The sequence below is a fragment of the Rana temporaria genome, chromosome 4, assembly GCF_905171775.1.
Source record: "Rana temporaria chromosome 4, aRanTem1.1, whole genome shotgun sequence".
NCBI classification, from domain to species: domain Eukaryota; kingdom Metazoa; phylum Chordata; class Amphibia; order Anura; family Ranidae; genus Rana; species Rana temporaria.
The window spans coordinates 98,332,673-98,359,735 of NC_053492.1; the positions used below are offsets into that span (position 1 = coordinate 98,332,673).

At 43.1% G+C, this 27,063-nt stretch overlaps 1 protein-coding gene across 1 annotated transcript in view; it reads right to left on the reverse strand.

The window, feature by feature from the left end:
* TPO (thyroid peroxidase) overlaps positions 1-27,063 on the reverse strand; it is a 239,484-nt gene that overhangs the window by 11,365 nt on the left and 201,056 nt on the right. The window contains exon 13 of the mRNA XM_040348668.1: positions 9,641-9,740. Coding sequence (XP_040204602.1) covers positions 9,641-9,740 — 100 coding nt within the window. The remainder of the gene's footprint in view (positions 1-9,640; positions 9,741-27,063) is intronic.

Sequence of the window (27,063 nt, forward strand, 5' to 3'; positions counted from 1 at the left end):
TCATGGGTCAAAGTTCTTCTCAATGTAAAATGGCGGACCGCCGCCAATATCGCCAGATGTCCGCCTGTTCGGCGGACAGCGAACGAGCAAAGTTCGCCGCGAAATGACCCCTGGTTGAACCGCCAGGCCATCTTTAGTCTTTATACCCCAACATGTTTAATGACCCAAGCTGTAGACTATGAGCTAGATTCAGGTAGCTCGGCGCATCTTTGTTCCGGCGTAGCGCATCTCATATGCGCTACGCCAACGTAACTCTGAGAGGCAAGAGCAGTATTCACAAAGCACTCGCCCCGTACGTTGCACCGGCGTAGCGTAATTTGGTTGGACGTAAGCCCGCCTAATTCAAAGTAGGCAGGTAGTGGGCTTGCTACATTTAAATTAACCATGACCCCATGTAAATGAAGGGCCTATCGAACGGCGCATGCACGCGCATGCTCAGAATCACGTTGTATATACTCCCTAAGATACGACGGCTCAATGCGAATGATGTGAACGTAACCTACGCCCAGCTCCATTCACGTACGACTTAAAATCCGACGGCTGTTCCGACGTCCATACCCTAACATGACTTACCCCTGCTTTATGAGGGATAACTGTACGCCGGACGTACAACTTACGTAAACAGCGTAGCTTACTGCGACGGGCGCAAGTATGTTCATGAATCGGCGTCTGTTGCTCATTTACATATTACATAAATCTATGGAAGCGCCCCTAGCGGCCAGCGTAAATATGCGCCCAAGATCCGACGGCGTAGGAGACTTACGTCGGCCAGATGAGGCCAGAATTCAGGCGTATCTAGTCTTGAGAATAAGGCGCATAGATACGACGGCGCATCTGTTTACTTACGCTGCGTATCTGTAGATACGCCAGCGTAAGTGTTTGCTGAATCTGGCTCTATGAATGAATGAATGAATGAAAAACTTATATAGCGCGGCACATGCGAACTGAATCGCCTCTGGGCGCTTGATGTTTCATGTCTCATGACATCAAAAGAGCAGAGTTTTAATCTGTCTTCTGAAAGTCAGGTGGTTTTTCTCCAACCGAACGCTGGTTGGTAAAGCGTTCCATAGTCTCGGACCTTGAAAAGCAAACCTTCTTTCTCCTTTGGACTTGTATTTGGTTTTTGGCACCTTGACCAGATTTTGGTCAGTGGATCGCAGAACGCGATTAGAATTGTGAGGTTCTATCTTGTCGCAAAGATATTGCGGCGCCTTCCCATGGATGCACTTATGTGTCAGGCAGAGTGCTTTAAATACAATTCTGTCTTTTACTGGCAACCAGTGAAGGGTTCTCAGCGAAGGTGAGATTGATTCCCATGTCCTTTTCCCAGTCACCAGTCTGGCGGCCGTATTCTGTACGATTTGCAGACGAGCGATTTGGTACTTTGGGAGCCCGAGGTAAAGGGCATTTGCATAGTCCAGTCTGGAATTCACGATTGTTCCCACCACGACTGCTACGTCTTCTTTGGGGATAAATGGAATAAGTCTGCGTAGTAGGCGCAACAAATGGTGCGATCCGCTGACTACTGACCCTATTTGTGCGTCCATTGTCATGAAGGTGTCAAAAATGACTCCTAGACTTTTGACTTTGGAGCTAGGGGTCATGCTTTGGCCCAGAATGGGCGGGGGTGTCCAGGTAGTTGCCAGTTGACTCTTTCGGCTGGCGTGAAACATAAGAAGTTCTGTTTTGGAACTGTTGAGTTTAAGATAACTCTTAGTCATCCAGTTTTCTATCGAAGAGAGACATTTCTCTAAACTGAGATGATGATCCTTTTTGTTGCAGATGCGAAAATACAATTGCGTATCGTCTGCATAAGAGTGATAAAGTAGTTCTTGGCTACTGATAATATCAAAGAGAGGGCAAAGATAGATGTTGAACAGTACCGGTGACAGGGGGGATCCTTGGGGGACTCCACATGGCACCGTGCGTTTTTCCGAAGTGAAAGATCCCAGTTTCACTGTTTGTGATCGGTTTTCAAGAAAGGAGGAAAACCATGGTAAATCACCTTCTGCGATTCTGGCTACCTCGGCCAGTCGCATCAGTAACATTTTGTGGTCTACTGTGTTAAAGGCTGCGCTTAGGTCCAGCAGAACCAGGAGACAGGATTCTCCCTCGTCTGCGGCCTCGAGGGCATCGTCCCATATTTTGATTAAGGCCGTTTCTGTCCCGTGTCCGGGACGGAAACCTGATTGAAATGGATTGAGTAGATTGTGGGTATCCAGATGCTGTTGCAGCTGTTGTACCACTATTTTCTCCATTATCTTGGAGAGAATATTTAGGCCTGTTATGGGGCGGCGGTGAGTTGGGTCCTTGGGATCCAAGTTGGGTTTTTTCAAGATGGGCTGGATTGTGCCCTCTTTCAGCAGGGATGGCACTATGCCTTCCTTAAATGACTGATTTATAAGCTGTGTGATGGGAGGTGCCAGAATGTCGGCGTATTCCTTCAGCAGCTTGGTGGGAATGATGTCATTGGGTGCTGTGCTGTTCCGCAACGCACCAATGATATTTTTGGTGGTATCGATGGAGATGGGTTCCAGAGTGAACTTAGTTGATTGTAGAAGGTTTCTGTTGGTGTTTTGTAGTTGATTGAAGAGGGGGCTGAGGGGGGTATTATTTTGCAGAATACTTACCCGGATTCTTTCGATTTTGTCGATGAAGAAATCCGATAGTTCATTACAGAACTCTTGGGTGTCTGAATTGGGGACTTCAAGACATCCCGGATTCATGGTCTGGGTGACCATCTTGAAGAGTTCTCGGGGCGGTTCATGGCGCTGTTAATCGTCATAGAAAAATGATTTCTTGGCTTTGAAGATTTCTTTATGATATTGTGTTGTTATTGCCTTGTAGATGATGAGGCGATCTTCTGAAGGGCTTCTTTTCCAGGCGGCTTTCTCCCTTCTGCGCTCTTGCTTCAGTAGGGACAGCTGGTTGTTGAACCAGCTGGACTTTTTTTTTCGGATGCGGACTTTGTGTTTCGGTGCTACTAAGTCGGCTGATTGTAGCAGAGCTGCATTTATGGCATCGAGTGTATCTGAGGCTGTTAACTGAGGATGAATAGTTTCGATTTGGTTTCCCAAGGTAGATTTGAAGAGTTCCGAATGGAGCTTCTTCTGAGATCTAGCCCAGTGTATTGTCACCGGCTTGGGTGCTTTTACAACTGGTGGAATTTTGGAAATTATGAAACTAATTGCATGGTGGTCTGTCCATGGCAAAGGTTCATTTCCCAAAATGATTATTTTCAGATTTTGTCTGAAAATTAGGTCGAGTGTGTGACCTGAAGCATGCGTGGGTCCGCATATAAGTTGCTGTAGTCCTAATCCTTCCAGGTGATCGATGCAGGCATCCGCAATGGGATCCTGTGAGGAGTTGGCCCACAGATTGAAGTCCCCGAGCAGCAAAATATGTTTGCTGTTAAGGGTATAAGTGGATATGAACTCCGTTAATGATGGTAGAAGCTGCGATTTTGGCCCAGGTGGCCTATAGCAGAGGAGAATGTGAACAGTCTCCTGGGGGTTAGTTTGAAGTTGAAGAGTAAGGGTTTCCATAAATGGAAGAGGATTTTGAAGGACCGGCTTAGTGATTGCAATATGAAACTTATGGATCACCGCCAGGCCTCCTCCTCTTTGCCCTATTCTGTTTTCCGTTATAATTCGATAATTTTCTGGCACCAATTCTCCAAGAATGGTGTTGCAGTCGTCTGAAAGCCAGCTTTCTGTGATAAAGAGGCAGTCTAGATCGTTTTGTAGTAAGAAATCGTGGATTTCTGATCGGTGTTTTACTGCCGATCTTGTGATGATCAAAGCACATGATATGTGCTTGAGCTGGGTTAAATGGTTGAAATTTTTGATGGTCGATCATCGATTGAATCTCAAAAGTTGGTCTATTTTTAAGGCCTTTTTGGTGACGGCTGGTAATACTGTTGCGAATTGTCTCAGACCCCAAATCGTTTCTGCAGAGTATCGCAGTTTAACCATTGTTGCCAGTCACCGGGGGGGGGGGGATTAATTGCAATAGAGGGAAGATTCGCTGAATCCTCTCACTTGGCCTTGGTCCAGAGGAAGGCAAAAAAAACCCTGGCAGTGCTAAGCTGAAAAAAAATCCTTCCTGATCCCTGAAAGGCGATCGGACGAAACCCTGGATCAAGTACTGTTTGGAATGGGGGGGGAAGGGGGGAAAGAAGGGTGTCACTGTAGCTGAGGAGTACCAAGATGGCCGCCGACCGGGCCACAGGCCTCAGGTTTGGGGGCTGTTTGGCTTGGTGGGTATGAGCTGGTTGTTAATCCAGGGGAGGATGGGATCCTCCAGGGATAGGGGGATGATCCCTGACAAATTCCAGGAAAATTTCCAGGCTGTCAGTGCTCCTTTTTGCGGCGCGCCGCTAGGCCGCGGCTGAAGCCGCGGTCTTTCCTAATTGCGGCGGCCGCGAATAAGGCCTGGTCTGGCGCGGATGCGGGAAAGAGCCGCCGATCGCCAGAAAAAAGCGCTGCTATGCGCGGCGGGTGGCCGGGGTGATTATGGGTGACTGATTGGGGTGCATGCGGCTCTAAGAGAAGGTAAACAGCCACAATTTGGATCGCTGGATGGCTGTCCTGAAAAGGACGGTCACTAGCGATTCCTGGGGGTGGAAAGATGGCCCTGAAAGACAGGGTCTTAGCTGAAGAGAGGGGCCCACAAAGGGAAGGAAGGAGCCGGTCCTATGGGCTGCAAGTTGATTCATGCAGCAAAGATTGTAGGAGCCTGCCTGCCTGTCTGCGGTGTCTAGCTGGCTATCTGTCTGGTCCCTGGAGAGAGCAGACTCGTCGGGAAGCGTCCTACTCCCTCACTGAACTGACATCCAGCTAAGCCTTGTCAGCTGTGTTGGTATGTCAGCTCCATGTGAGCCACTGTGCCCATCAAATTGTGTCTATGTGTGCCAGTTACTTGCATTTCACCCCTTTAGCAACTTCAGGCCAAGTAAAGGCAATGGGCCAGATTCACAGAGGAAATACGCTGGCGTATTTTCAAATTTGCTGCGTCGTATCTTTATTTGTAATTCACAAAAAAGATACAACGGCTTTTGGCTAAGATCCGACAGGCGTACGGCATCGTACGCCTTCGGATCCTAGGTGTAATTTTCCGGTGGCCGCTGGGTGGAGTTTGCGTCGTTTTCCAGCGTCGGGTATACAAATTAGCTGATTACGACGATCCACGAAGATACGCGCGTTCGTCGCAATCTTTTACGTCGTTCCTAGTCGGTTTTTCCTGTCGTAAACTTAGGCCTGCTTTTTCATGGCTTATATTTAGAACAGCCATGTTAAAGTATGGCCGTCGTTCCCGCGTCGAATTTCAAATTTTTTTTTCACGTAAGACGTCCGGGAATACGAAACGACGTAACGCACGTCGCCGTTCAAAAAATACGTTGGGGCGCCATAATTTCGCGCAAAGCACGTCGGGAAATTTTTGGCGTGGGAACGTGCCTAATTTAAATGGTACACGCCCCATTTGAATTAGGCGGGCTTGCGCCGGACGGCTTTACGTTACACCGCCATAAGTTTATACGCAAGTGCTTGGTGAATCAGGCACTTGCGCTGAAAACTTGCGGCGGTGTAACGTAAAGGGGATACGTTACGCCGCCGCAGATATTTGTGAATCTGGCCCAATGTTTTAAACATTTTCCCTGAAGAATAAATTAACATAATGATAGAGACCATTGACAGTCCAATATAAAATTACAACATTTCCTAACATCCCTAGTCCCTAACTACAGGCTTGTAGCTGCCCCAGTATAACTGTTTAGTGTTGAGCAGAATACGCCATATTCGATTTTGCGATATATCTCGAATATATAGTCGAATATTCGAGATATATTCGCTAAATTCGAATATTCGTGATATTTTATCGAAATGAAATGATTGCGAATTTTCGCTATTGCGAATGCGAAAATAATTGCGAAATTTCGACAAATGCTGTAGGAGCACTCTGATTGGCGCAGAATATTCGTGATATTTTATCGAAATTTCGCAAAATGCGAATGCGATATTGATGGCGAAATTTCGACAACAGCGCTAGGAGCACTCTGATTGGCTCAGAATATTCGTGATATTTTACAATACAAAATAATTGCGAATATTCGGCAAATGCGGAAGGAGCACTCTGATTGGCTCAGAATATTCTTGATATTTTACAATACAAAATAATTGCGAATATTCGGCAAATGCGGAAGGAGCACTCTGATTGGCTCAGAATATTCGTGATATTTTACAATAGAAAATAAAAAGTGTTTTGCATTGGTGGTGATTCTTTACTCTATCCATCTGTCACAGCCGTTTGTCAATCAAACACCTTGAAGATTGAACACGTTCATGCTGCATGCTTTGGACTTTTTTTCACTTCACATATCAAAGACATTTTTATGAAAGATTATTTTTCTATTATTGGGACTATATTTCTTTATATATTTGTTTCACTGTGTATTTCACAAGTTATTTGCGCTTGCTTATTTTATAATTTGCCCACATGTCTTGTCACTAGACATATTTTTTATTCTTGTAGAGCGACTCCATTTTCTGTCTTGTATTAATTTATGTTGTATAACATTTTTGAGTTGCTGCTGTATTCTCCCCTTTTTTTAAGGAATGCGCAATTTTTTCCTTCTTACAAACAAAAAATAATATCAAACATACAAATATTCATAACAGAAACATACACAAAGCCCCCCCCCCCTTTTGCATCAGAGACAATCAGAGTTCTCCTACCACAGTTATCGAAAATTCGCAATCATTTTCGCATTCGCATTAGCGAAAATTCGCATTTTTTTTTTTTTTATATTCGGCAACATAAAAGGATCGCCTCAGCTTAGCTACTCGGCCCAGGGTCTCTAATCATACCAGCAATGCTTTTAGACGTCGATAGGATGTGATCTGTTTTAAAAATAAAATTGAAAAAATGCGAATATTCGGAATAGCGAATATTCACCGCGAAATTCGAAATATATCGCGAATACTCGAATATGCCATATTCGAGCCGAATATTCGCAATACGAATATTCGTGAGCAACACTATAACTGTTCAGCAAAGTCCAATATTGATTCAAAGTCAATGCACACAGGACTGGAGGGTTAGACCTAAGGAAAACCCATCAAAAACCTGGGAGTTTAAGTTAAGCCCTAATTTCCCACTGGGCAGCAGTAACCTCTACTTACCTACCTACCTACAACTTTGCAAATTAATTTGGACACGTTTTGAAGGATATTCAGCTATTTGGGTGTCTCTGCCTGATTACTTTTGAAATGCAATAGAATGAACAGGTTCTTATAACTTTGTTCTTACTACATTTTGTTATGTTTTACAAAGGTTAAATTGTCTTTTCACCAGGTATAAAGAGTATAGCACCATTAAATCATCTATTTAAATAAATTGGCTGAAATAATATACAGTATTTTCCTGCACAAATTTTAAAGTAATCCTATGTGGTTAAAAAAAGAATGTAAGATGATGAAACTCTCTAAGGAGTGTCAACAAATTAAAACAGCGCTATCAAATAACTGTGCATATTTGACTATATAAAATACATTACTACAACCCATATGTAATGATATACAGTGATAATAAACAAAATATATCCAGTTTAAGAAATAAACACTAAACTGTGACTGTAATAATAAACACCCGTGATTGACTTAAACGTGAAGTGAACGCACTGAAAGTGCAAGAGACAGTCTTTAAAAATAATTTAGAACGTGGCCAAACAAAGCAAAGTTCATGTGTATAAGGATCCTGCGATCTTCAAATTTTTTCAAAAACTTCCACCACACCCGACAGTGCTCAGTGACTCCTCCCCCATCAAATGGACACTCACCGGATAGGTATGCCTCACACTCTCGTGTTTTGGCACAAAAAACCTTATCAGATGTAGTTGTTCCCGTCAATAAAGATGTAATCCAAATATGACATCCAATCAGTTCCACATATATGTCAGAGAGAGACAAAAGAAGTGCAAATAGTGTGATACCATCAAAGGTTTAATAGCACACCAAAATAAAACTTCAAACAGTGCACTCACAAACAAAATCTTGTAAAACAGCAGAATATCACATCAAGAAACTCCTTCAAACGTCAAAATGGTGAGAAGCGGTCACGGCGGACCCCCGATCAGCGAGAAAAAGTGAAACCAATTCTCCTACTCACGGTGCCATGGACTTCTGTCAGATGCAGCTGCACATCCACTTAAATAAAAAACTTCAAACGCACTCTGCATCCAAAAACGCAGCACTCACTAGTAAAATTAGACTGTATGGCAATACCCCGACATGTTTCGTTATAAAAACTTATTCATGGGAGTCCCATGAATAAGTTTTTATAACGAAACATGTCGGGGTATTGCCATACAGTCTAATTTTACTAGTGAGTGCTGCGTTTTTGGATGCAGAGTGCGTTTGAAGTTTTTTATTTAAGTGGATGTGCAGCTGCATCTGACAGAAGTCCATGGCACCGTGAGTAGGAGAATTGGTTTCACTTTTTCTCGCTGATCGGGGGTCCGCCGTGACCGCTTCTCACCATTTTGACGTTTGAAGGAGTTTCTTGATGTGATATTCTGCTGTTTTACAAGATTTTGTTTGTGAGTGCACTGTTTGAAGTTTTATTTTGGTGTGCTATTAAACCTTTGATGGTATCACACTATTTGCACTTCTTTTGTCTCTCTCTGACATATATGTGGAACTGATTGGATGTCATATTTGGATTACATCTTTATTGACGGGAACAACTACATCTGATAAGGTTTTTTGTGCCAAAACACGAGAGTGTGAGGCATACCTATCCGGTGAGTGTCCATTTGATGGGGGAGGAGTCACTGAGCACTGTCGGGTGTGGTGGAAGTTTTTGAAAAAATTTGAAGATCGCAGGATCCTTATACACATGAACTTTGCTTTGTTTGGCCACGTTCTAAATTATTTTTAAAGACTGTCTCTTGCACTTTCAGTGCGTTCACTTCACGTTTAAGTCAATCACGGGTGTTTATTATTACAGTCACAGTTTAGTGTTTATTTCTTAAACTGGATATATTTTGTTTATTATCACTGTATATCATTACATATGGGTTGTAGTAATGTATTTTATATAGTCAAATATGCACAGTTATTTGATAGCGCTGTTTTAATTTGTTGACACTCCTTAGAGAGTTTCATCATCTTACATTCTTTTTGTTCACTTATTATCTTCTAAACAGCAGCTAGGCATCATCCACTCCTCCATAGGCGCAACGGTGGGCGACTTTTTAGGGCGCATTCTATAGATCACCCATTGTTACTATAATCCTATGTGGTTCATTTTCTTTCAGCACACATGCATGTTTAGGCTGAAAGATCCAAATGAACGGATATGGAGCTTCCCTGGCAAAAACACAGAGAAAGATTGACGATGTTATCTGGAGAGGAGAGAACTGACAGATGGAGCTCCATGCAAGCAGGTAGAAATACACAGATACAGATGTAAAGGCATGCATACACTCACTGGGGCATAGCGAAACTGGCAGGCTAGTGACATTACATTGTCAATCATCTGCAGGTGAGATTGTACAAGAGACTTGTTATCCTACTGATTGACAGTAAACAAATGCAGAATAAGTGGAAAGCGCAGCTGTACATATGTAACCACAACTTACCCTCTACAAAGTAAAATCCAGCACATTGCCGCCCAAGAAGCCAGCAGGATGGCACCTACAATGATTGATACTATGGCAGCACGAGGTAGGCGTCCAGAATCTGGGAATACAATGTCTATAATTAACACTTCAAACAGCCATTTCATTCTAATTAAAAAAAATAAAAGTTACAGTATTTTAACATAAATAACTGTAAGTCATTAAATGCAACCCAAGGCTGTTCCTGCTGTTCTGTCGCTTTTTTAACCCATAGTGTGATCCAATGTTTAATATTTTGGATTCTGAAGTGCCTAGCCAACCTCTTTTTCTGATAGATTTAAAGAATTGTGTTTTCTTTGCTGTTTATGTTTGCTTGAAATGAGAAAACACAATTTGACTCCCAGCACATAATTCCCCACAGTGCATCTGCCAAACACATCATAGATGCATTTTGGATGCATTGACAATTGGTTGCCATTTACAGGAGTGTTTGACAGAGATCCGTTAGTTTGAATCACAAACGTACAAACTCTAAGCGCATGGCTATATTATAATCTATTGGAAACATATTGGATACTCTTGTATCTATTCATATGTTAACATATCTTTGTGGAATATTTACAATGCAGGTGTATTGAAACTGTACAGGAATCAAAGTAGTGTCTACTTATGTTAAAGTAAACTTGCACCTTACTAGGACCATAGATAGGTTTACTTTAATGACAGCCCCCCCCCCCCCCAGCAGAAAATAGCGCCTTCCGCTCCCTTGTTGCTGCCAGAAATTATACAAAATAAAACCTTAGTCCCAGGTATGGGGTAATATGTGACTCACTCTCCTCCCTCTAGGGTGATAGCATTGGTGGTTCGCTATTGTCTACCCAGGTGCCTGATGTTGTCACATGGGTGCTGGGACAGGATCCTCCTCTCTTTGTAAGTTCATGACAAGTTGTGACATATAAACAGCTCTCAGAACTCTTAGGACTCTTTCACACGGAGCGGATTCGTATTGATCCGCCCCGTGTGTGTCCGTCTGCTCAGCGGGGATCATCCGTAAATCCCCGCTGAGCTGTTGATGGACAGGGCGGTCCCCGCACACTGTGCAGAGACCACCCTGTCTTTCCTCCGCTCTCCTCTATGGGGAATCGGATGAATACGGACTGTGTGTCCGTATTCATCCGATCCGTTCCGCCAGACGGAAGAAAAATAGGGTTTTCTTCCGTCTGAAAAAGTGGATCTTTGGGGAGGCGGATCTTTATGGACGTTAGCGGATGCATCATCTGCTAACGTCTGCAATCCCATAGGGAAGCACTACAAGTCCGTAAACGGACTTGTAAAAAACGGACCGTTCGTCCGCCCGTGTGAAAGGGCCCTTAAAAGAGAAGTAAAGAATTATTTTTTTTTGTTGGTTTTTGCACATTCATACTTACCTATGTGGATGCAGCATGGGTCCGATGCTGCATCTATCCCCTGGCTCCTCTGCACTGAGAATCGAGCGTTCTAACACCGCTGAACGCTCAGTTTTCAGAGCTTTGTGAGCAGAAAGCTGCAGACTGTCAGTCACCGCTCTCTGCTCTTCTTCCTCACTGGAGCGCTGGCTGTGGAGGGGGTAGAATGGCCATCTCAGGCTCTAATCAACTGGCTGAGAGACTGATTGGGGGTGTTAGTCAAGTCACCTGGTCAGGGGCGGACTGACAACTCATGGGGCCCCCGGGCAATAGAAGATTATGGGGCCCCTCTGGCTTACAGATGGCCACCACGCCAGGAGGCAGTGCAGAGGCAGGACAGCTAAAATCTTGGGATATTCACATTAAAAGCATGTCAGTTTTGGACATATCAGGGACAGATCTAAAAAACACACAGATTTTTACATACTGTCCCTGGTTTTACTGAGCCTGGCAACCCTGATGGGGCCCCCTAGTGGCATGGGGCCCTCGGGCAGTGCCCGAGTGACTCAATGGTCAGTCCGCCCGTGCACCTGGTGGATCCAGACTCTGTGGTAGGGATGACACAGTGCCTGGACTGACATTGCTGAAAACGGGTCACAGGAGTGCAAAACGAATTGCACTCCTGTAAACCATAGGAGAAGTACAACCAAACATGCTTTGGCTATACTTCTCCTTTTAAGTGGGCTTTGCGTTCAATCGTTGTTAAACACAAAAACAAAAATGTATTACATTGCAGCTTACCAATCTGTAAAATGTGATGGCTGCATTAGTTTTATTTTTTATTTTTAAATAGCTGATCTCAACCGTCTCAACACTCTAGCTGCCACTGTTGCTGCAATATATTACATTTTTGTGTTTTAGCGTATTACCACTGTGAATTGCAAGGACCATTTATTGTGTACATACACATACCTTTACACAGGCTATCCCCCTTTCAGTCTATTAAGAATGCTGCTGCTAGACTAATATTACACCTTACTAACCGATCCATGACTGCTGCCCCTCTCTGCCAATCCCTTCACTGGCTTCCTCTACCCCGCCTTAAAAAATGTAAAATACTTACCACAACATACAAGGCCATCCACAACATTGCCCCTAGAAACATCACCAACCTTATCTGCAGATATCACCCAAATCGTCCACTCCACTACTCCTAAGACCTTCTGCTCTCTAGCTTCCTTGTTACCTCCTCCCATGCTCACCTCCAGGACTTCTCCAGAGCCTCTCCCATCCTCTGGAACTCCCTGCCCCAGTATGTCCAGTCAGCCCCTACCCTGTCCACTTTTAGGCGATCCCTGAAAACTCGCTTATTCAGGGAAGCCTATCCCACCTCCACCTAAGAACTGTACCTGAGCCACCTCCATAAGACCATCCCTGGCAGCTATTACCTTTTTGCACCACCTGTATATGTATATGCGGGTTTACAACCGCTTTAATGTGAACTGCCCTGCCACGCCAGGCACACTTTGTGTGGTCCATTTTCTTTAGCCCACAGAAATCTTCACCTACCATGAAAGGACAATTTCATTGTGTTTACCTCTAGACCAAAGTTTCCTAATCTTTTCCTGCCTTTTACCCTAGCTTCCAACAAACCCACCTACCTAGAAGGTGATGTCACTGGGCCTTCTCCTGGGATTCTGTAGACACTGAAATGCTTATAAGAAGATGCACCTGCATAGTGCTTGCGAGACTAATGCCCCGTACACATGATCGGAAATTCTGCCAGCAAAAGTCTGATGTGAGCTTTTGAACAGAAATTCCGACCGTGTGTATGCTCCATCGGACTTTTGCTGTCTGAATTTCCTTCAGCAAAAGATTGACAGCTGGTTCTCAAATTTTGCGACAGAAAAAATTCCTATCAGAAAATCCGATCATCTGTAGCAAATCTAACGCGCAAAGTTTCGACGCATGCTCAGAAACAATTTGACACATGCTCAGAAGCATTGAGCTTAATTTTTTCGGCTCGTCGTAGTGTTGTACGTCACAGCGTTCTTGATGGACGAAAATTCAGAGAACTTTTGTGTGACCGTGTGTATGCAAGCCAAGCTTGAGTGGAATTCCATTGCAAAAACCATCCAAGGTTTTTCCGAAAGAAAATCTGGTCGTGTGTACAGGGCATAAGGCTTCTCTGTGTTCCCAGGCTCGAAGATGTCACCCTTGCCTATGGCTGGAAGGCTTGGAAGCTGGGGTGAGTATACCAAGTAACTTTTATTTTTTTGTTATAATGCTGTGCTTTATTTTTTATTTTTTATTTCAATGTTCTTATTAAAGACTTAAAATACAATCCATATTGTACATATTCTGGCAACAGAATCATTACAGCAGTTCGCTCTTTTTGCTAACAAGGAGTGCTAGAGTGACTTTAGTGATGGGCACTCAACTAATCAGCATGCATTTTCTTATTATTTATTTTTTATTTTATTTAATGGGGGGGGGGGTGGTATCTACAAGGCAAACAGATGGTACATTTTAAGCAAATTCTGCTTTAAAAATACTTTTTTTTTTCTTTTAGAAAATGTCTTTATTCTAAAACAAATTATATAACCAGTTTAGATGCAAAATGTGCTTAGTGGAGTTTTTTGTAATAGCATATTATGCACCACCACTGACAATATCTACAATAGGCAATTAAATCTAGCAAACATTTAGCATCACACTAATGAAAAGGTACAAATGACTGCCTGTTTTTTAGGAAGCTATGCAGATAGACTATTGAACAGTGCCAGTTTTTTCTCATAATAGCTCAGAAAAAAGATCACCTTGCGGGATCCCAAAGCGTTTTCATTTCAGGCATAACTGCACCGGTGAAATATTTTGTCATGCAAAATAAGTTATAGAGTTACCTCTGTTGTTTTTGTTCTATCCCAAAAACTAAGTACTAATGAAAATCAATGGTGACATTTATTTAGTCAAAGTTTGCAGTACAATTATTTTAATAGTCGCTTGTTACAAAGTGAAGGAGGCATTTAATCCATGAACCTAGGATTCAGAACATGTCCTTTTTTCTGGTAATTGATTTGGAAGAGAAAAATGATTCAAACATATTCATGGTCACAATGAAATAATCAGTTGGTATTATACCTGTATCTGTAGCTTTCATTAAGAAAAACAATAACTTATCAGCATCTAGCACAAAGTATAATGAATCATCATTTTCTAGCCATCACCACCAGCTGAAGCACAATTATATATAACAGCTCGTTAGTGTCTGGACTTTCCTTTTTGTCTACAGTTAGCCATAGAAATACAGACAGTGGGGTTGATTTACTAAAACTGGAGAGTTCAAAATGTGGTGCAGCTCTGCATAGAAATCAATCAGCTTCCATTTTTTTTGTCAAAGCCTAATTAAACAAGCTGAAGTTAGAAGCTGATGGGCTACCATGCCCAGCTTCACCAGATCTTGCACTCTCCAGTCTTAGTAAATCAACCCAAATGTCACCAAATCAGACTGAGCCCTGGTTCACACTGGGCTGCGGGAGTGAAGCTGTGCGAGTTCAGCTGAACTCGCACGATTTCACTCCCGCTGGCAGTCCCGATTTCGGCTGCGATTTAAGAGACATCTGTGCAGGTTTCTTCACAGATGTCTATGTAAATCGCGGCCCTAAATCGCAAAAAGTAGTACAGGAACTACTTTTTGAAATCGGTGCAGCGCCGCAGATGCGGCGTCGCACCGATTAGGACGGTGTCATTGCCGACAATTGCCGGCAAATGCCGCCGATTTGAGATGCGATTTCACAAGTGAAATCGCATCTCAAATCGAACCAAATCGTACCCAGTGTGAACCTGGGCTAAGGCAGCCTACACATTAGGCTGGGTTCACACTGTTGCGAATTGGATCCATGCATTCAGTTCGCAATAGCAGGAGAATGTGACTGGCTCTCTATGGATTTGGTTCACATATTTAAGATGCCGCTCCGGTGCGAATTTGCACAGAAACCATGTGTGTCTTTGGGTCCCTTTCAAGTCCAAATTCAGCCTAAAATTCGGGCTGAAATCTGAGCTGAAACGGTGAACCAGGACACACAGGATCCCTGCAGGGAGCCGCATCGACATCCAGTGTGAACCGAGCCAAAGTAATGTCTTTTTTTTTTGCTCAACCAGCGATGAGGCCATTAGGCATTTTTTATACAGATCTAAATCCAGCCTATTGTTTTTAAATGAGCGTAAACTTGCGCTGCGTATAAATCAGTAAAAAAAATGTAGCATTAACAAAGCAGTCTTTGTTTTTTTGAATACCCCTGTAATATAGTTTTATTACCTGGTGTCCCTGCCAGTAAGTGTTATTTTTAAAGTTCCTTGAGCCCTGGTTCACACTGGGTACGATTTGGAACATTTGAGATGCGATTTGACATGTCAAATACGCATCTCAAATCGGCGGCAATGGCACTGTCCTAATCAGTGCGACGCCGCATCTGCGATTTCAAAAAGTAGTTCCTGTACTACTTTTTGCGATTTCGGGCCGCGATTTACATTAAATCGCGGTAAAATCGCGCATTTTACCGCGATTTTGAATTCGCAGCAGTGTGAACCTAGGCTCAACAGAATAAACTGTCCAGCAATAGTGTCAGTTAGAGGGTTTAGGCAAACCACTTAACACTCACAGCCACTTTTACAATGAAAAAAAAAAACAGTTTCTGTTTCCGCTTACAAAGCATTAAGCCTTGTACACACATTTGCTGGTGGACAATGTACCCATACATCAATCCATTCTTGTTGCTCAAAGCCACACAGAGCTGAAATCGCAGTGTCCCTCAGACACAGTGGATCACAGATCGGGGTACAGGATCAATTTAATGTGATCACAGTAGTAAAACATGGCTGCATTAATGCACACATGTGGTATCACTGAATTTGGAAAGATTAGCAGGATATATTTTGGGGTGTAATTCTAAGTATGTCTGTGCTGTGTGTTAGAAATATCGTATTAATTGACATGTTTGTGTAAAAAATACGCATTTTCCAAAAATATGTGGCAAAAATATGAAGGGGCAGATCCACAAAGAGAGTACGCCGGCGTATCTAGTGATACGCCGGCGTACTTTCAAATTTCCTGCGTTGTATCATTGTTTTGAATCCTAAAAACAAGATACGACGGCATCTGGGTTAGATCCGACAGGCGTACGTCTTCGTACGCCTTCGGATCTTAGATGCAATTTTTTCGGCGTCCGCTGGGTGGCGTTCCCGTCGTATTCCGCGTCGAGTATGCAAATTAGCTATTTCCGAAGATCCACGAACGTACGAGCGGCCGTCGCATTCTTTTACGTCGTTTCCGTTCGGCTTTTTTCGGCGTATAGTTAAAGCTGCTATTTGGTAGCGTACGCAATGTTAAGTATGGCCGTTGTTCCCGCGTCGAATTTGAAAATATTTTGTTTTGTTTGCGCAAGTCGTCCGTGAATGGGGCTGGACGTAATTTACGTCCACGTCAAAACAATGACGTCCTTGCGTCATTTAGCGCAATGCACGGCGGGAAATTTAGGGACGGCGCATGCGCAGTTCGTTCGGCGCGGGGACGCGCTTCATTTAAATGAAACACGCCCCCTACTTGCCGATTTGAATTACGCACCATTACGCCGCGAGAGATACACTATGCCGCCGTAACTTATGGCGCAAATTCTTTGTGGATTCAAAGATTAAAAAAGTAAGTTACAGCGGCGTAGCGTATCTCACATACGCTGCGCCCATGCAATTGTACGAGGATCTGCCCCGAAGTCTTCAAAAGACTCACCTTGGCTCTTAGAAAATAACTTGGGGTGTTTGCTTTCCAAATTGTGGTCATTTTGTGAGTGTTTCCACTGTCCTGGTGCTCCAGGGTCTCCACAAATGTGATAGGTAGTCAGGAAATTAGATGTGTAATTTATGCCTCTTGAATGTTGAAAAAGTCTCACACATATGATATCCTCATACTAGAGAGGAGTAGAAAATGTGTTTTGGGTGCAATTCTAAGTATGGATATTATGTATGTAGAAAATATCATAATAAATGACATTTTAATTTTCTTTCCTGCACTTTCAAAAAACTTGTAGAAAAAAGGAGTCTCAGTATACCTTTCAGAAAATACCTTGGGGTATTTGCGTTCTAAAATGTGGTCATTTTGTTAGTGTTTCCCCTGTCCTGGCACTTCAGGGACTCACGAATTATGATAGGTAGTCAGGAGATTAGATGCATAATTTATGCTCGTTGAAAACCCAAAGGTGCTCCTTCCTTGGGGTTTGAGCCCCTCTATGCATCTAGGCTGTGAAAAGGTCATACACATTTAGCATCCCAATACTCGGAAGGCATAGCAGATTGTGTTTTGAGGTGTAATTGTAAATATGCCTATGCTGTGTGTGAGAAATTACTTGTTATAATACATTTTTTCTGAAAAACAAATTGCATTTAATACCTTCATTTTCCAAAAAACTGTGACAAAAAAATAATTACAACTTTAAAGAACTCCCTATGCCTCTTAAAGCGGAGGTCTGCCCACCCCTGCAAAAATTAAAAGCCAGCAGCTACAAATTTTGCAGCTGCTGACTGAAAAGTAGGACACTTAACTGTCTTGGAGTCCAGCAATGTCATCACTGCAGCTGATGTGTCTTTCAGCTGTCGGGTGCTGCCGCCACCATTTCCGGTAAGGAAACCCGGTAGTAAGGCATTACGGCTTTATGCCAGGTCCCTACTGCACATGCGTGAGGCACAAATGTTCTCTCCTTCTGGCCTGGTGGTGAGGGGAAGGAGGAGGGAACCGAGCTGTTGATGTAATGCACCAATCAAAGATAGTATCTGCTCCCCCTCCCTCTGAAAGGTGCCAAATGTGACACCGGAAGGGTGGGAGGAGACAAATGAGCAGAAGTTCCACTTTTGGGTGGAACTCTGCTTTATTAAATACCTAGGACTATCTATATTCCAAAAACTAGTCATTTGTACTGTCCTGGAATTTTATGGTCTCAAGAAATTAGATAGTCAGTACATCAGGATTAATACATTTTTGAATATATACAGTGCCTTGGAAAAGTATTCATACCCCTTAAATTTTCCAAGTCTTGTCATGTTACAACCCAAAATTTTAATTTATTTTATTGGGATTTTATGTGATAGACCAACACAAAGTGGCACATTGTGAAGTGGAAGGAAAATTATAAATGGTTTTCCATTTTTTTACAAATAAATATGTGAAAAGTGCGGTGTGCATTTGTATTCAGCCTCCTTGAGTCAATACTTTGTAGAACCACCTTTTGCTGTAATTACAGCTGCAAGCCTTTTTGGGGATGTCTCTACCAGCTTCTAGAGATTGACATTTTTGCCCATTCTTCTTTGCAAAATAGCTTTAGCTCTGTCAGATTGGATGGAGAGCATCTATGAACACTTTGGCTTTGACTGGTCCATGCTAACACATGAATATGCTTTAATCCCTGGCTGTATGTTTAGGGTCATTGTCCTGATGGAAGGTGAACCTCTGCCTGTAACAGCACTGGTGAACGAAGTGAACCACAAATGTGGTTAGCAAGGATTTCAATGTGCTTCTTTATGTGACAACTCAGTATTGGGCCCCAGGCGTCACTCCTCACAAACAGGAGTTTGTGGGATCTCTACATCATCACTCTGTCACATAAAGAAAGGCGTTGAGCTACTAAGGATGGACGCATTACAACATGCGACCAGAGCTTAGCGTTTAAAATGATATAATATACTTTAAAGATCAAGATTCCAATACACCTCTATATGCATGTGTAGCGGGGTCATCCTGTCAGAGTCTAATGACAGGCCATCCCTGCTGGAACTTTATTCTTGCTTGTAAATATGTAAGATACCTTTGAGAAAGCGATGCATTGGGGGACTGCAAGTAGCAGGAGATATGGACTCCATTTGACTCTTAAGAGAAACAGACTATACTTCCCACGATGCCCTGCGTCACTTGAACATGTGACATCTCCGCACAGACTTATGGGGGAGGTTATTTAAGGACAGGGAGGGGCTGCTCTCACTCTCTTGGGCTCTGCATTTTCCCCTGGGCAGAGCTGCTGAGGAGCACAGCCGTGCTGCTAGGCCAGAATCCTGGGCCTAAATTCACAGAGAGACCAGCCATCCGGGAGGAAGCAAGACTCCAGTATCCAGCTGTGTTCCCAGGGGTCGGAGAGGCAACCCAGCTGACAACTGAAACAGTGGAGAATCCTCATCCAGGATCCTTGTGCTGTGGAGCAATGATTCATCAATACACATGCTGAGAAGAACTCAGGCGGATCGGCCTGTCGGGTGAGCGAGCACATGCTCAGCTTGAAACTATCCCTTTAGACAGTTAACCTAGTGCCACCCCACAGGACGGAGACATGTGTAGGGCCTCCAGCTGAAGATTAGAGGCCTCTTTCACTGTTCATAGTTATTACACTGAAGTGACTGACGCTGGCTAGCGATCAGCCCACCAACGTTGCTGTTCAGGATACTTTGTTCAACCAATCTTCCCTTATTAATACCACTTGTGGATTATAACTTTAACGTGCACCACCCGGCCGCAACGTGACTTTAGCTGTTTGCAGGACTGCCCGCTAAAGGGCCCTTGCGAAATCATGTTGTGTTGTTGCATAACAGTTATCCATTTAATGATCTAGAGCAAGGGTCTCAAACTGGTGGCCCTCCAGCTGTTGTAAAACTACAAGTCCCATCATGCCTCTGCCTGTGGGAGTCATGCTGGTAACTGTCATTCTTGCAATGCCTCATTGGACTTGTAGTTTTGCAACAGCTGGAGGGCCGCCAGTTTGAGACGCCTGATCTAGAGCTTATGCTTGTTTCTCGTTGAGTTCATGTGAAGTAAACTCATTCTTTTGATTTAAATATACTACTGTGTGAAGTGCATCTCTTATCTGGAGGAACCATCCATAATTCAGGTAATACTACTATTACATTGTCATTGAATACTGTATGCCTGTTATTGTGCCCCCCTCAGCCCAGCGGGGGCCGCAATACACCCTCCAGACTTCCGGTGTGCCAGGGGGATTGAGCCAGGTTTGTGGAGTTTATTGGTAGAGTGCAGGCCCAAATCAAACCAGCGTCTCATGCGGGGGTAGCGCTACACAAGTGATTATCAGTACGGGACCCCATGGCGTTACTCCACACAAACAGGAATTTGGGGGTTCTCTACATCCTATTACTTTGAGCATATAGGGATGTATTAGGCCACTAAGGGAGATGGTATAAAATAGCATCAACCCCTAGCATAGAAAAGTTAGAGCGAACATGTTCAAACAATTAGGACAAGGCCTATAAAGGGATTTGTACTTATGTCAAGCTCGGAGTAAATAGGAGTTGTAGTGACAACTAGTAGTTGCGTATGAGAGGCAGTATAGCTCAGGTAATAGTAGTTGCATATATGAGGTAAATATTGTACACGTAATAGTAGTTGCATATGAGAGGCAATATAGCTCAGATAATTATATATAAGCAGCAGATCATCCTATAGGACTACAAGTGATAGAATAGCTACTTGTCTGTTTGCAGGCTTCAATGTAGAAAAATAGGGATTCCGTGGTGTAGGGTGTTCAGCAAGAAGGCCTCAAAGGTTGTCCCCAGCAATGGCTCTGTGTTGCAGTAGGTGCAAGAGCACCAAAGTAGTAGTTGTTGCCTGGAGCGATGTTGCAGCATGGTGAGCGATGGCAGCGGTATGAGTAGAGTGGCCGAGCTATGGCTGACAATAATAGAATGTTGTCTGTGTACCAGGTGAATGCCTTTATAGGCAGGAGACAGGTACCAGACAGCTGTAATACATTCACAGTGATTTGAAAGAAGCGCCGTATAGTGCGGTGCACTTCCGCGTTCCACGGTAGAATGCACAGGGCTCTGCGCGATGATGTCATTGCGCGGACACCGTAATGCGCTCCAGCATGGAACGCATTACAGAAGAAACAGGCACGCGGAGCGTCTGTTACACTGCCCCAGTCTCAAGTCTTTTGCAGACTCTAACAGGTTTTCTTCTGTGATTGCCCTTTATTTGGCTCCATCCATCTTCCCATCAACTCTTATCAGCTTCCCTGTCCCTGCTAAAGAAAAGCATCCCCACAACATGATGCTGCCACCACCATGTTTCACGGTGAGGATGATGTGTAGTGTTAGTTTTCAGCCACACATAGCACTTAGCTATTAGGCCAAAAAGTTAAATTTTGGTCTCACCGTCTTCCACATGATTGCTGTGTCCCCCACATGGTTTCTTAAAAATGTGACTTATTATGGTTTTCTTTCCCGAATGGCTTTCTTCTTGCCACTCTTCCATAAAGCCAAGATTTGTAAAGTGCATTACTAATAGTTGTTTTGTGGACAGATTCTCCCACCTGAACTGCGGCTCTCTGCAGCTCCTCCAGAGTTACTTCCAGAGTTACCATAGGCCTCTTGGCTACTTTTCTGATAAATGCTCTCCTTGCCCGGTCTGTCAGTTTAGGTCAGGGGTGTCCAAACTATTTTTAAAGAGGGCCAGATTTGATGAAGTGAGCATGCGTGAGGGCTGACCATTTTGCCTGACATTCTTTGAACCATTAAAATTCGGTCTAAGTGTGTTCGTCCGAGCACTAATACACTGCCCAACAAGAATTCCCTTGCCTTTGTGGCTGTGTGTGGTGAAGAGAGGAGGTCAGGCATGTTATTTGTATATATATATATATATATATATATAATCTTTTGTGGCCCGCAACGAATCCCTGAGCACCGCTCAGAATAAGGATGAGTTTGGGCGTGTTATTTGTATATACCGTATTTATCGGCGTATAACATGCACCTTCACTTTAAGAGGGAAGTTTCAGGAAATTATTTAAATTTTAAATAAAGAACTGTGAAGTAAAATAAGGGTCAGTGCCCTTCAATGCAGCCTAATCAGTGCCCATCTGCAGCCTCTCTATTTCCATAAATGCAGCCTCACCATTGCCATGAATGCAGCCTAACCATTTCCATCAGTGCAGCCTGATTGATGCCCATCTTCAGCCTTGGAGGGGACGGGGGGGGCGGCTGGGACGAGCGCCAACAGATTACATACAGCAGAATCTCCTGTTTACACAGCAGCCTCTTTAATACACTGTCCCGCCTCCTATGATAGACAGAAGAGTCGTCCAATGGCAGTCCAGGAGACTGGAATTCCTATTACAGATGACACTGAGGAGACAGGAGATTCTCCTATATGTAATCTGACGGGAATTGGCCCCCTCCCTGTCCCCTCCAAGGCAGCGCCGATAAATACAGTATATATATTTTGTGACCCCGGGGGCCACAAAAGATATACATATACAAATTACCAGGGGGGCCACATTAAACCGTAACAGGGGCCGCAAATGGCCCGCGGGACTTTGGACATGCCTGGTTTAGGTGGTCAACCTTTTCTTGGTAGGTTTTCAGTTGTGCCATACGCTTTCCAATTTTGGTTGATGGATTGAACAGTGCTCCGTGAGATGTTCAAAGCTTGAGATATTTTTTCACAACCTATCCCTGCTTTAACCACTTAAGCCCGGACCAAAATGCAGGTAAATGACCAGGCCCCTTTTTGCGATTCGGGACTGCGTCGCTTTAACTGACAATTGCGCGGTCGTGCGACGTGGCTCCCAAACAAAATTAGCGTCCTTTTTTTCCCACAAATAGAGCTTTCTTTTGGTGGTATTTGATCACCTCTGCGTTTTTTATTTTTTGTGCTATAAACAAAAATAGAGCTACAATTTTGAAAAAAATTCAATATTTTTTACTTTTTGCTATAATAAATATTCCCCAAAAATATCTAAAAAAAAATAATTTTTCCTCAGTTTAGGCTGATACGTATTCTTCTACATATTTTTAGTAAAAAAAACGCAATAATCGTTTATCGATTGGTTTGCGCAAAATTTATAGCGTTTTTACAAAATAGGGGATAGTTTTATTGCATTTTTATAATTTTTTTTTTTTTTACTACTAATGGCGGCGATCAACGATTTTTTTTCGTGGCTGCGACATTATGCCGGACACTTCGCACAATTTTAACACATTTTTGGGACCATTGTCATTTTCACAGCAAAAAATGCATTTAAAATGCATTCTTTATTGTGGAAATGACAGTTGCAGTTTGGGAGTTAACCACAGGGGGCGCTGAAGGGGTTATGTTTCACCTAGTGTGTGTTTACAACTGTAGGGGGGTGTGACTGTAGGAATGACATCATCGATTGTGTCTCCCTCAGGGGCGGACTGACAACTCATGGGGCCCCCGGGCAATAGAAGATTATGGGGCCCCCGGGCTTACAGATGGTCACCATGCCAGGAGGCAGTGCAGAGGCGGGGCAGCTAAAATCTCTGGATTTTAATATCAAAAGCATGTCAGTTTCGGATATATCAGGGACAGATGTAAAAAAAACACAGGTTTTTACATACTGTCCCTGGTTTTACTGAGCCTGGCAACCCTTATGGGCCCCCCTAGTGGCATGGGGCCCTCGGGCAGTGCCCGGGTGCCTCAATGGTCAGTCCGCCCCTGGTCTCCCTTTAAAGGGGATGACACGATCAATGCAGCCGCCACAGTGAAGCAAGGGGAAGCCGTGTTTACACGCGGCTCTCCGCGTTCTTCAGTTCCGGGACCGATCGCGGGACCCCAGTGGTGATCGGGTCCCACAGTCCCAGAGCGTCGGACCGGGTCGCGGGCGTGCGCCCGTGACCCACGGCTGGGTAGATGTACAGGACGTGCCAGTACGTCCATCTGCCCAGCCGTGCCATTCTGTGGACGTATATCTACAGGCGGCGGTCGTTAAGTGGTAAAACTTCTCCCCAACTTTATCCCTGACTTTTCTGGTGTGATCCTTGGCCTTCATGATGCTTTTTGTTCACTAAGGTCCTCTAACAAACCTCTGAGGGCTTCACAGAACAGCTGTATTTATACTGAGATTAAATTACACACAGGTGGACTATTTATTAATTAGGTGACTTCTGAAGGCAATCGGTGCCACTAGATTTTAGTTAGGGGTATCAGAGTAAAGAGGGGCTGAATACAAATGCACACCACACTTTTCAGATATTTTTAAAAGATTTGGAAAACCATGTATCATTTTCCTTCCACTTTATGTGCCAAAAGAAAGCACTACCTGTCCGAAAAATGAAATAAAATTAATTTGAGTAAATAAAAATGTGACAGTGCTGAAATCTGAAAAATGGCCTGGGCAGGAATGGAGTGAAACAGTCCAGGCTTAAAGTGGTTGATGAAAAGAAGAGTCCCTTCTAGCCACGTGGTTAGAACTCAGTATGCGAGAAACAAATGGGGCAGTATACATTTGTGGTAACCATGAACTTGAAGGCACTAGGGCTAGTTTTGTTATATCCTCTCTTATCCTCTCTTTGAATGACTCCTGCACTTTCCAACATGTTTCGTCAAGTGATTAATAAAAAAGAAGAGAAAGTTGTGGGTGCCTTTTCTATCCAATCAGCTGATTTTATTTCAGTGCACAAGCACTGTTGAGAATCAGTACATACACAGTACAGTATATAATACTGACATCAGAAAACACACAAGGGCATGAAATACTAGGAATGAGAACCTTTAAAATCTAACAGAAGAATGAATAGACTCAAGGTGAGAGAACGCTTTAGAAGCTGTGCTGGATCTAACAGTAGCGGTGGACGAATTTAGGGAATATCAAGATGCTGCGAATCAATGGCCGTGTAGTCATCTTTCTGCAGTTATTAAAAATGACCTCCATTATGTTTATAGTAATGTGTTTGAAGTAAAATCTCTTATACTGCCTTAGTGAGCTGATACACCATAGAAAACTGTCTTACTATGAATAAAAACTAATAATGTGCAAAGCCAATTCATTTTTAAAGCCATTATCCTTGAATACATACCATGGTTGGTAACAAGATTAAATTATGAACTTGATTACACTGGAGATATTTATCTTCTCTTATGAGCGCTAAATTCTACCTCATTGATATACTAAGTTTCTCATCTCATTGATGTAACAAAACTTTGATTTTGTCATTCCATTTCTAGTTGGCCCAAAGGCTATCTGTTCTATCGATCAGTAGTTAAAAAATATGGTGAAGATAATACATTTAATTATCTTATCTTCTAACATTCTATTTCTAGTCCTTCCGGGGTTAATGGCTGCATACAGTTTATTCAATTTGGAAAATTATTTCCTATTGAATTGCTTAGGGATAGAGTGACAGTATGGCTAAGGCACCAAATTTAATTAATAGGTTGTATTAAATCAATTCATTTAGCTACTAGTTAGAGAGTTGAATTTGTTTTGAAATAACTGAGAAGCAAGCATTTTATGTGTTCAGCACTGTGTTGTTAGCTAGTACACAAAAGCACCTGACTCACTTTTTATACTTGATTAGTGGTAAATGAAATTAAAAGTTTTAATTTCAGCAAACAGTTGGCAATATTTCTGTGAAATCCATTGGAGTCATAGGGGAAGGCAAAATGAAGGTGTTTTTTTTTAAAGTGGATTTCCAGGCTATAACTATCTAATTATAAATCTGCTCCCACACCCTTCTAACACCTATTCTCAGGGGAGAGGAGAGACAGTCAACAATGGATCCTGCATAATAAACCTATGGGTGACATCACCGCCCAAGCATTTCATCTATTGTCAGTAACCTCTCTTCTTCCCTAAATCCGGTGAACAGGGAGCTCACGTGACTGAACTGGAGCATCCCGAAAATAGTTAAGTATAAGCATCTTCCTTCTTCAGCGTAGTTAAAATAGGAGTGAGAAGGGAGTGAGAGTAGATTTAAGAGTAGGTAGTTATAGCCTAGAATTCCACTTTAGGAGTGCAACTGGCTTTAAATGGCTTCTAAGGGTTACAGATGCTACTTCAAACTACCTCGGACCTAATTGTTTTTATTTTTTGCAGAATGTAAAATACTGTACAAAGTAAGGTCCATTGGCATAGACCATAGGATGAGTACATGGATTGAAAACTGGCTACAGGGACGAGTTCAGAGGGTAGTGATAAATGGGGTCCTAGTAGATGATAGGCTCAGCAATGACATGCAATGCCAAGCTTCTGCATGCAAAGCAAACAGAATATCGGCATGCAATAAAAAGGGGATTAATGCAGAGATAAAACAACAATTCTCCCACTCTACAAGACTCTGGTTCGGCTGCACCAGGAGTATGCTGTCCAGTTCTGGGCACCAGTCCTCAGGAAGGATGTGCTGGAACTGGAGAAAGTCCAGAGAAGGGCAACAAAACTAATAAAGGGACTGGAGGATATTAGTTATGAGGAAAGGTTACAAGCACTGAACTTATTTTCTCTGGAGAAGAGACACTTGAGAAGGAATATGATTTCAATGTACAAATACCATACTGGTGACCCCACAATAGGGATAACTGTTTGTGGGCTTTCTTGTGCATCATCTTTAGAAGAGGCTTCCTTCTGGGATGACAGCCATGCAGACCAATTGTATGCAGTGTGCAGTGTATAGTCTGTGCACTGACAGGCTGACCCCCCCACCCCTTCAACCTCTGCAGAAATGCTGGCAGCACTCATACATCTATTTTCCTAAGACAACTTCTGGATATGACGCTGAGCGTGTGCACTCAACTTCTTTGGTCGACCATGGCGAGGCTGGGTTCTGAGTGGAACCTGTCCTTTTATTGGGATTTTATGGGATAGACCAACACAAAATGGCACATAATTGTGAAGTGGAAGGAAAATGATAAATAGATATCCACATTTTTTACAAATAAATATCTGAAAAGTGTAATGTGCATTTGTATTCAGTCACCCTGAGTCAATACTTTGTAGAACCAACTTTCGCTGCAATTACAGCTGCAAGTCTTTTTTGGAGATGTCTCTACCAGCTTTGAACATCTAGAGAGTTAAATTGTTGCCCATTCTTTTTTGTAAAATAGCATAAGCTTTGTCAGATTGGATGGAGAACATCTGTGAACAGCAATTTTCAAGTGTTGCCACAGATTCTTAATTGGATTTAGGTCGAAAAAAGACCAACTCATATATGACGGCATGTAGTTGCCATCATCCCATGATATTTGAAAATATTCGAATATACCTCATGGAGTGGGAT